The 14,400-nt window shown below is 41.0% G+C and overlaps 2 protein-coding genes across 2 annotated transcripts; both read right to left on the reverse strand.

The window, feature by feature from the left end:
* Positions 1-297: 297 nt before the first annotated feature.
* LOC143591140 (kinesin-like protein KIN-7E) lies at positions 298-1,832 on the reverse strand. The gene is made up of 4 exons (XM_077071438.1): positions 1,732-1,832; positions 1,581-1,646; positions 1,375-1,499; positions 298-661 (listed from the first exon to the last, which is right to left on the reverse strand). Exons 2-4 carry the CDS (start codon positions 1,644-1,646, stop codon positions 313-315), a joined length of 540 nt encoding a protein of 179 aa, XP_076927553.1. The 5' UTR covers positions 1,732-1,832; the 3' UTR covers positions 298-312.
* Positions 1,833-12,913: 11,081 nt separating this feature from the next.
* LOC143591139 (kinesin-like protein KIN-7F) lies at positions 12,914-14,017 on the reverse strand. The gene is made up of 5 exons (XM_077071437.1): positions 13,837-14,017; positions 13,488-13,577; positions 13,317-13,417; positions 13,111-13,224; positions 12,914-13,021 (listed from the first exon to the last, which is right to left on the reverse strand). The coding sequence occupies exons 1-5, from the start codon at positions 14,015-14,017 to the stop codon at positions 12,914-12,916; spliced, it is 594 nt and encodes a 197-aa protein (XP_076927552.1).
* Between the last annotated feature and the right edge of the window lie 383 nt (positions 14,018-14,400).

The following is a 14,400-nucleotide window of genomic DNA, read 5'->3' on the forward strand; positions in this document are numbered from 1 at the left end:
GGACAAATTAAACAGGGTTACGGAAAAGTACTAAAATGGCCAGTTTTTGAAACATGGGGTAGCCAGTTGCGAAAAATTCAAAAAAAGTACTAAAGTTGCGTGGTTGATCAAACCACAGGTACTAAAATGGCACTTAACTCTTAAAAGAAAACACAAAAACATTGCCCAAAGTATGCATAAATTTTGTAATCACTTTTGACCGACTATCTATTTATGAATAAAATATAATTATGAAAAAAAAATCGTTTTTGGTCGACCTGGCCCGGCCAGTACCAAAAAAATCGTTTTGGCCCGTTACCCAAAGCGCTAATTCTATGGAGAAAAGGTGAACCATACCTTCTCAATATGCTGATCTTTCTTCCTAAGTAGTGCTGAATAATCAGGCGGCGCGGGTGTTCTAAGCTCGTTCTCCAAACGAGCCAATTCTTTTTGCAAATGTTTAACCAAGGCCTTATCAGACATAACAACATTAACTTGTGCATTTGTTGTTACTTCTTTTGCACAACTTGCAAATAAAAGAGTATTTTTAGATTGCTCAATGTGCTCTCGGGCTGGGCTTAAGGTGCAGATAATGGCAGTCCGTGCGTTTCCTCCCAAACAAGGCTGCAATATACGTGTCAGCTTCGAGTCTCGGTAATTAACATGCCCATGTTTGCCCTTGCTGCAATTGTCATCAGGGTTCAAAGTTAATTACTTGGTTAAAAAGAAACAATTTGAAAATTATGAGAACATGATCCAAAACATTGATTATATGGATTAAAATCCATACTTGCATGAAACCAAAAAAATCGATTCGGAACTGATATAATCGAACCAAAATAACCGAACCCAACTCAAAACCGACGGTTTAGTTTAATGTTTTCCAAAAACCGTATATCCGGTTTGGTTTTGCATGTGCCAACCGAAAAAACCAAACTGAACACGAAAAAACCGACTTTTGTAATTTAATTTACATTTATAAATGGTGTAGCGCAAAAATTTTAGGTCCAGATGTCAATAATCAAGTAATCATTAATTGACAAAAACAAATAGGCACAAATTAATTATTAGAGTCATTTTTTTCAGCATAAAAATTTCAAGCCCATATGCCAAAACTGAAATATCCGAAACTGAACCAACCCCATTGTGAAAACCAAAACCGAACGTTTCAGAAACCCAAAAAACCAAAACTTCGGTTTTTGGTTCAGTTTGAGCCAAAACCAACCCGTGCACACCCCGACAACTTCAACGTGTAATGTTAACAACAAAATTAAGGGAAAAAGAAAAAAAAAGATGTTTTTCTTATATAGAATGGAAATTGCTGCAATTTTCACTCCCAAATGGGAGTGTTCATTTATTAAAAGAAAAATGGAAACTTAGACCAAAATATCAAACCTTAGCTTCCGAATGACGGTGGAAAGTGTCAGTAAGCTGCGGTTTATGTGGCAACCTTCTTTCAATCTTTGCCCAACAGATAATGCCTGAGCTGCGCGCTCACTTCCAGCAAGATCAACAAAGTTCTGCAAATCATATGATTATAACTCAATTATATTTTTTTAAAACTAAAAATGCTCCAAAAACAAGGGTAGTATTGTATATACCACACTAGCCGTAAGCTTTGTTGACTTGTCCTTCCCTATGAACTCATTAGCTGAACTCTCAATCATCTGCAAAACACGAAACATATCATGATGAATATGTTATTAACATCATAACAAATAGTAAATAGTAAAATTAAAGAATGTTGTATACCAGTCTAAGAATTTGGTGAGATCTTGAACTTGTTTCATTGAGGGATGTCTCTCCCACTTTTCTTTGAGCTGCAAATAAAAACAGCAACAACCGTATGAGATACTTTTTGGTATGGTTCAAAACAGGCTAGGTCGAGTTGACCCAAAACAATTTTGTTGACCCTTTTTATAAAAAAAAATTATAAATGATTCGTGCGAAATTACAAGAGACTTATGAAAAACCGTCGAGCTACTTTCAACCAATTTGGTCCGTTAGAAATAGATGTAACTAGTAGAACGAACCATGAAATCCTTCAAGTCAAACTAAAAAGTCAACCTTGGGCAACAAAATTAGATGACAGGGTTGAAATTGTTTATTAAATGAAATGATTCAATTATTTTCATAATAAGTTTTCAAAAACAGATAGCTTATGCTAACTTTTAAAACATCAATACAAACAAAACTATGTGTTATTTTCTTAAGAAATAAATTGGTAAACTAATTGTCACACCCCGGTCGTAATGGCGGAAAACCGAGGCGTGGCGACTAGGTCGTGATTGATTGAGCACAATAGTATAAAAGTCTAAATGCATAAACATAACCAAACTGTCAAATATTACATCATCCAGGTAACATGAAACAAATTGTTTTAATACAAAATATCAAGTTTCCAAACAACTCCTAGCCTAGCCTTCATCTCTCTAAGGCCTCTATCAGCTATTAGCTACTTCCTGCTTCATTTCCTGAAAACATGTAATAAAACGTCAACTACAAAAAGTAGATGAGTGAATTCATAGGTTAACTAATACTGTAGTGATAAGCCCTACACAAGCATACTAGGCTAAGTTGTAGGGGTTTATATATAGGGTGTACCATCGGCTAACCCACCACTCCTACAACTTATCCTACTATGCTTGGAATGCTTATCATCTCAACTGAATCTGCAAGAGTTTCGTATAAAGATTCCAATTATTGTTTCCATGCATGCAGGAGGAACGGTATCAAGGATATATGTATAAGATACCCAAGAATCATATGTAACCATGCCATGATGAAAAATGATAATGATGCATAATGATCACACAAGACCTGACATCGACCCCACACAAGACCACGCTATGCTACTTGATTTCCTTGATGGTAACCCAAATCGATCACTTTGGGTACCATGAGAGAATTCTAAAGCGTACTTTAGTATCTCTTGGATTTCCTAATCGATCACTTAGGAGATCCTTCGGATCCTTAATCGAACACTTAAGAGATCCTTCGGATTCTTAATCGAACACTTAAGAACCCCATAGGTCACGTGTATTCTAAATCGATCACTTTAGAATCCCACATCTAGTGACGGCCTGTCTACCAATCGACCACTTGGAGATCAAACCTATGCACTATTGTGACCTATATTGCCACTGTTCACACGATCACAAGACTGACCAATGAATAATGTGTTTTCATGATAAAGTATAACGGGTACATGACTTTGATTTCCAAACGTCCAATGTTCCCTAAACGCTGAGTGATTCCCATATTTACTCCTGAATATTTGATTATGCATACACAACTTCCGAGAAAGTTAAGGTACGCGTAACCTGCCATGATTACTTGTTTTCCCAATGTTCATTGTTTGCAAAAGATTTGTCAAGTGTTTATGATAAGTAATGTTTGAATAAATGTGTTTTGTCAAAACGTGTACATTTACCATGTTTTCACCCCCAATGATTTGAAAGGCTTTAAAAGAAAAATGGGGGCTATGAACTCACCTTGTTGACTAGGTGTGGTTGCTAGGGCGGTCGGGTGCTGTCAAACGTCGATCCTCTAAGTCTAGACAAGGACATAATAAGTTAACAACGCAGTTTAAGTCTAAGAGTGTAAGCCTTACACGATCTCGAGCAAAAACTAGGTTTTAAAGACGAAACAGCTTGGTTCTGACCTGATTCGATCGAATAGGAACACATTCGATCGAATAGACACACATTCGATCGAATAGACACACATTCGATCGAATAGAAACACATTCGATCGAATAGACACTCATTCGATCGAATAGACAGACGTTCGATCGAATACGAAGCTCATTCGGTCGAATGAGTTGGAGACCATTCGGTTGCTTTCCTATTCGGTCGACTGGACTGGTTCGATCGACACATTCGATCGAATGAACTGATTCGATCGACTGGTTCGATCGACTGGACTGATTCGATCGACTGGTTCGATCGAATGAGTCTGATTCGACTCCTTCAAGCTGGGCGACGGAGATACCCACGGGTTTTCCAGATTTTCCAGATTTTTGACCCAAAATCGAAGTTTTTGACATGGAAATGCTCGGGATTGAAAGGGGTATCGATTCCTAGTACTTTTAAACACAAAAGCTTGCATTTTGACACCAAAAATGACGGTTTTTGACCAAGAACACACTTGACACAAAAGTCGGAGTTTTTGCTCGATTCGGGGCGGGTTTTGGTTGTAAAAACGTATGATTTTCAAGAAGATCTTACCGACAACAACGATAAACAGATTGGTGGACTCGAATCTTAGATTGGATGACTTTCTCTCACTACTCTCTCTCTAGAAGTGGGAGTGTTTGGGTGGGAAGTGTTGGTGGAAATGAAAGAGATGGTGTAAGAATACTTGATTTTCCGCTTAAATACTCGGGTGACTCGGGTTCGGGTTTAGGCTACCGACGGGTCAAGACTAGTCGAGTTCATAAGTTTTTAAACAAACTAAAACTTTTTCCGCAAAACTTTTATAAACCATTTTCCGAATAATTATTTAAAATCTTTTTTTTTTTTTTTTTTTTTTTTTTTTTTTAAATAAGAACATTTTATTTTTCAAAAGCATAAAAATTAATATTTTCCAGGCGTAAATGTCGTTTTATAAAATAAACATTTCAAATGATAAAAGCAGATTTCTCCAATGATATGGGTTCCGAACTTATCGTCCAGAACCCCAAAGTGTATAGTTTCCGATGATTCCTTGATTTTTGTCTACCAGTCAAATTCCAGGGCGTTACATCCTCCCCAACTTAGGGGAATTTCGTCCCGAAATTTAGCTTTTTAGTATACTTGATGCATCGATGATTAAGATTACATGATCCCATGATGACCACTATGCGCCACCACTTCTAATATTCGTCTCAGGCACCACCCAAATCAAGCCGAAGGGGCTTATATATAGGGTGTACCAGCGGCTAACCCACCACTCCTTCAACCTTACTTGGGTGTTTCCTTCGACTCCTATTAGATCAATGACACACAGGACGACACACTATTTTCCACTACAAGGCATCATCCTCAAGCTTTACATCAGACATATTCATTTCGGATTGAAGGGGTTTATATATAGGGTGTACCAGCGGCTAACCCACCACTCCTTCAATCTTCCGCGAATATTACCCTCGGTAATTCTTGAATTCAATGTCTCACAGCTGCCACGCTAACTATAAGTCCCTAATTCCAGGTTTCGCTTCAGACATATTCAACTCGTGCCGAAGAGGTTTATATATAGGGTGTACCAGCGGCTAACCCACCACTTCTTCAACCTTTGTCGAATATTTCTCTACACGAACCTTGAGTTCACGACTTCTAGTTACACAATAGCATATTGCTTATACACGTATACACCTGTGACCTTGATGTAATTATATTCCGGACTATAATTACGAGCTCACCTTGTATCAATGTATAAGCTCTATTGTGTGCGGCTAGAAAATTTGACACGACACCACACACATACACACAACCATGCTCCATGAATGCAAGAATGAATGACAAATTTTTGGCTTAAATAATGTATAAATTTCCCCAAAATTCATATGATTGAGTAGATATGACTTGTGCTCCCAGCATGAGCCCTGAGTAGCCAAATTTGTGGATGCAAATAAAAGAATACTTATAAGCATAATAAGGCAACACGATATTCATTGAATAACACAATTATTTGATACATGCTGCAAATGTTATATTGACTTCTAGACAATAGATTACAAGAATAGAGACTAAGAGAACAGATGAGGGTATTTCTCCTTCATTTGATCTTCGCGTTCCCATGTAAACTCGGGTCCGCGTTTGTTATTCCATCGAACATTCACAAGCGGTATGCGGCTACGCTTGGTCTTCTTGACCTCGCGATCCAAGATTTCGACGGGTTCTTCAACAAAAAGCAGATTGTCGTTAATTCGAACCTCGTCGACGGGAATGAGAAGGGCCTCGTCAACAAGACACTTCCTTAACTGCGAAACATGAAAAACATTGTGAACTCTACCGAGTTCCGGCGGCAGCTCAAGACGATAGGCAACTGGTCCGATCCTTTCAAGGATTTTGAATGGTCCAACATACCTAGGAGCGAACTTTCCCTTCTTCCCGAAACGGACTACGCCCTTCCAGGGGGAAACTTTCAGCAGAACACGGTCACCAACTTGAAACTCGAGTGGCTTGCGTCGTTTGTCTGCGTAGTACTTATGCCGACAACGGGCGTCTTTGAGTCGCTGTTGAATGATAGCGATTTGATCGGTTGTTTCCTGTATTAGTTCCGGGCCGATGATCTGTGAATCCCCGGTCTCGGACCAACACAAGGGTGAGCGACACTTGCGACCGTAAAGAGCTTCAAACGGCGCGCATTTAATAGAAGAGTGGTAACTATTGTTGTAAGAAAATTCTGCCAGCGGCAGATGAGCTTCCCAACTATTACCGAATTCAAGGATACAAGCTCTCAACATGTCCTCTAGGGTTTGTATGGTCCTCTCGCTCTGCCCATCAGTTTCTGGATGATAGGAAGAGCTAAGCTTCACACTTGTCCCAAAGGCCTTTTGCAAAGATTTCCAGAACCTGGAAGAAAAACTGCTGTCGCGATCAGACGTAATGCCCTTAGGCACACCATGACGGGAAACGATCTCACGAATGTATATCCGCGCCAACTTTTCCGTAGTGTAGTCCTCACGAACCGGGATAAAGTGAGCGGATTTAGTTAGAATGTCCACAATAACCCAAATTGAGTCGTGACCGCTAGGCGTCCGCGGTAGCTTGGTGATGAAATCCATAGCTAACTCTTCCCACTTCCACTGAGGAATAATAGGTTGCTGAAGCAGCCCAGACGGCCTTCGATGCTCTGTCTTGACTCGCGAACAAGTCAAACATCTCATCACGTATAAAGCGATGTCTTTCTTCATCCCGGGCCACCAATAATGAGGTTTAAGATCTTGATACATTTTGCTGCTACCGGGATGAATCGAGTATCTGGACTTGTGGGCTTCACTTAGAATAAGCGTTCGAAGAGGCTCGGAGTTTGGGATCCATGCTCGATCAAGAAAATAGAGGATGCCGTCCAACTTGGTTTCGAATTTCTGTTCGGCTCCACACGACAAAACGCCCTTGAGATCTCCATTCACAAGCGCCTGATTCTGAGCTTCGCGAATTAAGGAGGGAAGATTGGATTGAATTCGAATAGAGTGCAGCTGGGTCCTTTCTTTACGACTCAATGCGTCAGCCACCACATTAGCCTTTCCCGGGTGGTAGCGGATTTCACAATCGTAATCGCTGAGAAGTTCGACCCAGCGTCGCTGCCTCATGTTCAACTCTTTCTGATGGAGGATGTGCTGTAAGCTCTTGTGGTCGGTATAGATGACACACTTCGTGCCGTACAGGTAGTGTCTCCAGATTTTTAAGGCAAACACCACAGCACCCAACTCGAGGTCATGCGTGGCGTAGTTCTTTTCGTGCACCTTGAGTTGTCGAGAAGCGTAAGCGATGACCTTCCCTCGTTGCATTAAAACGCAACCGAGGCCTTGATTTGAAGCATCGCAATAAACGGTAAAGTCATCGTCACCTTCCGGAAGCGATAGAATCGGTGCACGGCAAAGTTTATTCTTCAGAGTTTGGAAGGCTTCCTCTTGATCTCGTCCCCACACGAAGGGTTCTCCCTTCTGAGTCAGAGTGGTCAAAGGCAAGGCAATCCTGGAGAAGTTTGAGATAAATCGGCGGTAGTAACCAGCCAATCCAAGAAATGAACGGATTTCGGTAGGTGTTTTAGGCGCTACCCAATTTCTGATGGCTTCTACCTTGGCAGGGTCGACGTGTATGCCGTCGACATTGATAACATGTCCCAAGAATTGAACTTCCTTTAGCCAAAATTCGCACTTGGAGAGCTTGGCATATAGTTGTTCCTTCCTGAGAAGCTCCAAAATAAGCCTGAGATGAAGCTCATGATCGGTCCTCGAACGAGAATAAATGAGAATATCGTCTATGAAAACAATGACAAACTGGTCGAGATATGGACGGCAAACGCGATTCATCAGATCCATGAAAATGGCGGGGGCATTGGTCATTCCAAAAGGCATAACCATGAACTCGTAATGACCGTAACGAGTTCGGAACGCAGTTTTCGGGATATCCTCTTCCAGAACACGCAATTGATGGTAACCAGAACGCAGATCGATCTTAGAGAAAAACGTAGCACCCTGAAGCTGATCAAAGAGATCATCAATTCTCGGTAACGGGTACCGGTTTTTGATGGTCAGTTTATTAAGCTCCCGATAGTCAATGCACATACGGAAAGTCCCATCCTTCTTTTTGACGAAGAGTACTGGGGCTCCCCATGGAGACGAGCTAGGGCGAATGAATCCCTTGCCAAGAAGTTCTTGAAGCTGATTCGATAATTCTTGAAGTTCCAGCGGAGCTAGACGATAAGGAGACTTAGCAACAGGGAGAGCACCAGGAATAAGATCGATACGAAATTCCACCTGCCTGCTAGGAGGAAGTCCAGGCAGCTCATCGGGAAAAACATCAGAAAATTCACGCACGACAGGGAAGTCCTGCAGTCTCTTGACTTTGGATTCCTTGAGAGTAACACGGGCTAGAAATGCGGGATACTTCTTTTGAAGGTACCGACTGGCTTTTAAGCAAGAAACGATTCTTAGGCATCCACCCGACCTATCCCCTTGAATGGTTAGAATTTCACCAGAAGACAGAGGGATACGAATAAGTTTCTCGGCGCAGATTACTTCCGCGCGATTGCTAGACAGCCAGTCCATTCCCACAACTAGATCGAAGCTTCCAAGACGAAAAGGTATAAGGTCAATACTGAACGATGTGGTGACAAGAGTAAGGGTGCAATATCGAATGACAGACCTCACTTGTGTGGACTCTCCACTAGCAAGTTCAACAACCAAGGCAGGTTCCAACTCGGAAATTTTTAATTTCAGCAAAGGAACCAATTCGCAAGAGACAAAACTCCTATCAGCTCCTGTATCAAATAGGACAGACACCCAATTGTTGTTAAGAGTAAACGTACCAGTAATAACATCGGGGTTTTGGCGTGCTTCGGCAGCTCCAATGGTGAAGGCCCTCCCGCGAGCCGGAGGAACGTTGGTGACGCTGAGGGCATCGATTTCTGTAATGGTCCATCGCGCCACACTCGAAGCAGCCTCGAGCAGGGTTAGGCTGAGGGTTAGCATTCCCCACAGCCAATTGGTTGCCAGGACTCCTGCAGCGCTCCACCAGGTGTCCGAATCGTCCACAATTTGTGCACTTGCGGCACAACTCACTTGTTGGGTGATGATAAGAACATAAGTTGCACTTGGGATGCGGCCCAGTATATTCCTTTCTCGGTCTTCCCTGAACTGTTGCGGCTGAAACGGGGGCCATGGAGTTGATAGGCGTAGCACCAGTGATCGCAGTTAAGTAGGTCGCTTTCCGCTTCCTATTGTTCCCCTTTTTCGCTTTCCCATCGGAAGATTTGCCCTTATCCTGATGCAAAACACCGGACCTGAGCTGTTCCCTGGTCAAACGGGCAGTGAGATCGATCACTGCCTTAAGTGTAGTGGGGTCAACTGCAACCGCAATGCCCCTCATAGAGTCCGGAAGACCGCTGATGTATTGCTCGACAGCGCGTGAAGCTGGGGTAACCATGTGGGGCACCAATAGGGAGAGTTCATGAAATCTCTCCGTGTACTTCATGTGATCGGCGCCCTTCATCGTGTGCGCCCTAAACTCAGCCTCCAATTTCTGGAGTTCGGTTCTCGGAACGAACTCCTGCGTGACTAGCTCAACAAACTCGGCCCAGGGCAAGGCTAAGACCGCGTCTCGCCCCCTGGTTCTAATCTCGATATTCCACCACGTGAGAGCCCGTTTGTGGAACATACTCGCCGCGAATTTGACCCTGAGTTCATCCGGGCAAGAGCACATGTTGAATGAAGCTTCGACTTTCTCGAACCACTGGAGAAGACCAGCAGCTCCCTCGGATCCATTAAAGCTCGTAGGCCCAGTGTTAGTAAAAGCCTTATAGAGCCTGTCGGCCTGAAGAGTAGGATTCGGTTCTGAGGCTTGTGGCGCACCCGAGGTTCCTTCTTGCCTTAGGTTGTTAACCAGACCCGGAAGAACTGCTGCAATTTGCTGCGCTATGATGGCAGCGAGGTCAGCAGGGTCAGCATTAACGGACGAGCGACGAGGAGGCATTCTGAAAAAGAAAAAGAACGCGCAAGAATGATACCGGGAATAAGAATAACAGGATAAGGAATAGCCAAAGAATACATCGCTACGATAGACACAATTAAAGATGCAGCACATAAGCACATAGCAAGCACATAAGTGTGGGCGTGTGATAGTGATGCATGAATTATCTAGAGTTAAGGGTCCTAGGTTATAGTCTAGGTCGGTTTCCTAATTCCCTATAACCATTGGCTCTGATACCAATCTGTCACACCCCGGTCGTAATGGCGGAAAACCGAGGCGTGGCGACTAGGTCGTGATTGATTGAGCACAATAGTATAAAAGTCTAAATGCATAAACATAACCAAACTGTCAAATATTACATCATCCAGGTAACATGAAACAAATTGTTTTAATACAAAATATCAAGTTTCCAAACAACTCCTAGCCTAGCCTTCATCTCTCTAAGGCCTCTATCAGCTATTAGCTACTTCCTGCTTCATTTCCTGAAAACATGTAATAAAACGTCAACTACAAAAAGTAGATGAGTGAATTCATAGGTTAACTAATACTGTAGTGATAAGCCCTACACAAGCATACTAGGCTAAGTTGTAGGGGTTTATATATAGGGTGTACCATCGGCTAACCCACCACTCCTACAACTTATCCTACTATGCTTGGAATGCTTATCATCTCAACTGAATCTGCAAGAGTTTCGTATAAAGATTCCAATTATTGTTTCCATGCATGCAGGAGGAACGGTATCAAGGATATATGTATAAGATACCCAAGAATCATATGTAACCATGCCATGATGAAAAATGATAATGATGCATAATGATCACACAAGACCTGACATCGACCCCACACAAGACCACGCTATGCTACTTGATTTCCTTGATGGTAACCCAAATCGATCACTTTGGGTACCATGAGAGAATTCTAAAGCGTACTTTAGTATCTCTTGGATTTCCTAATCGATCACTTAGGAGATCCTTCGGATCCTTAATCGAACACTTAAGAGATCCTTCGGATTCTTAATCGAACACTTAAGAACCCCATAGGTCACGTGTATTCTAAATCGATCACTTTAGAATCCCACATCTAGTGACGGCCTGTCTACCAATCGACCACTTGGAGATCAAACCTATGCACTATTGTGACCTATATTGCCACTGTTCACACGATCACAAGACTGACCAATGAATAATGTGTTTTCATGATAAAGTATAACGGGTACATGACTTTGATTTCCAAACGTCCAATGTTCCCTAAACGCTGAGTGATTCCCATATTTACTCCTGAATATTTGATTATGCATACACAACTTCCGAGAAAGTTAAGGTACGCGTAACCTGCCATGATTACTTGTTTTCCCAATGTTCATTGTTTGCAAAAGATTTGTCAAGTGTTTATGATAAGTAATGTTTGAATAAATGTGTTTTGTCAAAACGTGTACATTTACCATGTTTTCACCCCCAATGATTTGAAAGGCTTTAAAAGAAAAATGGGGGCTATGAACTCACCTTGTTGACTAGGTGTGGTTGCTAGGGCGGTCGGGTGCTGTCAAACGTCGATCCTCTAAGTCTAGACAAGGACATAATAAGTTAACAACGCAGTTTAAGTCTAAGAGTGTAAGCCTTACACGATCTCGAGCAAAAACTAGGTTTTAAAGACGAAACAGCTTGGTTCTGACCTGATTCGATCGAATAGGAACACATTCGATCGAATAGACACACATTCGATCGAATAGACACACATTCGATCGAATAGAAACACATTCGATCGAATAGACACTCATTCGATCGAATAGACAGACGTTCGATCGAATACGAAGCTCATTCGGTCGAATGAGTTGGAGACCATTCGGTTGCTTTCCTATTCGGTCGACTGGACTGGTTCGATCGACACATTCGATCGAATGAACTGATTCGATCGACTGGTTCGATCGACTGGACTGATTCGATCGACTGGTTCGATCGAATGAGTCTGATTCGACTCCTTCAAGCTGGGCGACGGAGATACCCACGGGTTTTCCAGATTTTCCAGATTTTTGACCCAAAATCGAAGTTTTTGACATGGAAATGCTCGGGATTGAAAGGGGTATCGATTCCTAGTACTTTTAAACACAAAAGCTTGCATTTTGACACCAAAAATGACGGTTTTTGACCAAGAACACACTTGACACAAAAGTCGGAGTTTTTGCTCGATTCGGGGCGGGTTTTGGTTGTAAAAACGTATGATTTTCAAGAAGATCTTACCGACAACAACGATAAACAGATTGGTGGACTCGAATCTTAGATTGGATGACTTTCTCTCACTACTCTCTCTCTAGAAGTGGGAGTGTTTGGGTGGGAAGTGTTGGTGGAAATGAAAGAGATGGTGTAAGAATACTTGATTTTCCGCTTAAATACTCGGGTGACTCGGGTTCGGGTTTAGGCTACCGACGGGTCAAGACTAGTCGAGTTCATAAGTTTTTAAACAAACTAAAACTTTTTCCGCAAAACTTTTATAAACCATTTTCCGAATAATTATTTAAAATCTTTTTTTTTTTTTTTTTTTTTTTTTTTTTTTTTTAAATAAGAACATTTTATTTTTCAAAAGCATAAAAATTAATATTTTCCAGGCGTAAATGTCGTTTTATAAAATAAACATTTCAAATGATAAAAGCAGATTTCTCCAATGATATGGGTTCCGAACTTATCGTCCAGAACCCCAAAGTGTATAGTTTCCGATGATTCCTTGATTTTTGTCTACCAGTCAAATTCCAGGGCGTTACACTAATGAAGATTACTAGAGTCTGCACCTTCACAAATGGACAAAAGCTGCTTAAGATGGCTCCAATCCCTCAATGTTTCCTCTGTAAGTTTCTCTATAATTGTCCCTTTCTGAGATAGATAACAAAACAAAATAAATATTGTTAAATCCATTGATACATAAAAATATATTAAACATAAACTAACGGACATGAAACAACCTCCGGATCATCCAAAACCCTAAGTGGAATATTATCCGTGCTTAGAAGGTCTCTTATGGCTTCATTATAGATTTCAATAGCCGAAAATTTTAAAACAAACGCCCTTTCTTCATGCTAAACAGAAAGTAAAAAACAAAACCGTTATTTCAAGAAAAAAGAAGTTGCGTTTGAAAATAGAAAAAATAAAGATATAAAAGGTCATGTACTTTTTGCATATAGGCGTATATATCAGCCACGGTGTACTCGGTTATCCCGGTCATTGTGTATGTCTTCCCACTGCTTGTTTGACCGTATGCAAAGATGCTTGCTGAAAACAGTCAAGAACTCAACAGTCAAAAAAAGTCTTGTCGAGGTCAACAGCTAATGATGGGGCTTACAGTTTATGCCACTAACAACCGAAAGTGCAATCCCTTTAGCTCCTTCGTCATAAACTTGCCTAGTTGTTGCATCACCGCTAAATACTCGGTCTGTTGCCATAGAATGAGAACAAATAAAACAAAAGGAAAAAAATCATTAATTAAAAATATATGCATTTCTAAATCAAACACGCATGGCAATTATCTTTATCTTTTTTACTTTGTGAAAAATTGCTCTTTAATTGCAAAGACAAACTTTAGGTCCTAAAAATGTGACAATTGACCAAGATCTCCACTATAAAATAAGTAAGGAAACACACCTAATGATCCAATCCCATTCCGAAAAATACACCAACTGGGATTTACTTACCAAATGAGTAAGCAGTTGGGAAGATGGATCTTTCCTGCAAAGTGTTCCTAAAGAGAAGAGTTGTGTCATTGATGCATTCCCAGTCTGAAACATCGTTAGTTGAAATCTCTTTGGCATTCAAAGGCCTCAACCTGACCAGCACAAGAATCTTCTCCCAATTCATCAGCTCTTCACCACCCATCTATCTGTTTTTTAAAACCCTAAACCATGCAATGACAAAGTGGCTGTTGCAGTCCCACATGCCATCAAACAGGGATTTTTAGAACATAATCATGGGTGATTAAGAACTTTGCTTAATCTTTATTCCCAAGCTTCAAAATATAAAAACCCCCAATTTTTTAACACCATACAACACTGTTAGATCGACCCTACTATACTATGCTTCAAAACCAAGTAACCCATTTTCTTTTCTTTTCTTTTCTTCACAAATGGTGGTGTGGGTCCCACCTTCTTGATTCCCCAAGTAAAACTGTAAATATTAAACCCTAAAAATCAAAACTTTAGCTTAATTTTTAAAATTAAAAACGAATAATAATAATAATAATAAAGTGATTCAAAACCCCA

The sequence above is a fragment of the Bidens hawaiensis genome, unplaced genomic scaffold (genome assembly GCF_021521415.1).
Source record: "Bidens hawaiensis isolate Kalapana, Puna unplaced genomic scaffold, B.hawaiensis_p1.1 tig00039295_1, whole genome shotgun sequence".
NCBI classification, from domain to species: Eukaryota; Viridiplantae; Streptophyta; class Magnoliopsida; order Asterales; family Asteraceae; genus Bidens; species Bidens hawaiensis.

Bases quoted from the DNA above. Each gene is read 5' to 3' on its own strand.
- LOC143591140 (XM_077071438.1), bottom strand. From the start codon at position 1,646: ATGATTGAGAGTTCAGCTAATGAGTTCATAGGGAAGGACAAGTCAACA. The intron at 1,500-1,580 runs GTATATACAATA...TATGATTTGCAG, and splicing joins CAAAGCTTACGGCTAGTGTG to AACTTTGTTGATCTTGCTGG. The intron at 662-1,374 runs GTTTGATATTTT...TGACAATTGCAG, and splicing joins ACCGTCATTCGGAAGCTAAG to CAAGGGCAAACATGGGCATG.
- LOC143591139 (XM_077071437.1), bottom strand. From the start codon at position 14,017: ATGGGTGGTGAAGAGCTGATGAATTGGGAGAAGATTCTTGTGCTGGTC. The intron at 13,578-13,836 runs GTAAGTAAATCC...CTATGGCAACAG, and splicing joins CCCAACTGCTTACTCATTTG to ACCGAGTATTTAGCGGTGAT. The intron at 13,225-13,316 runs GTACATGACCTT...CTTTCTGTTTAG, and splicing joins TATACGCCTATATGCAAAAA to CATGAAGAAAGGGCGTTTGT.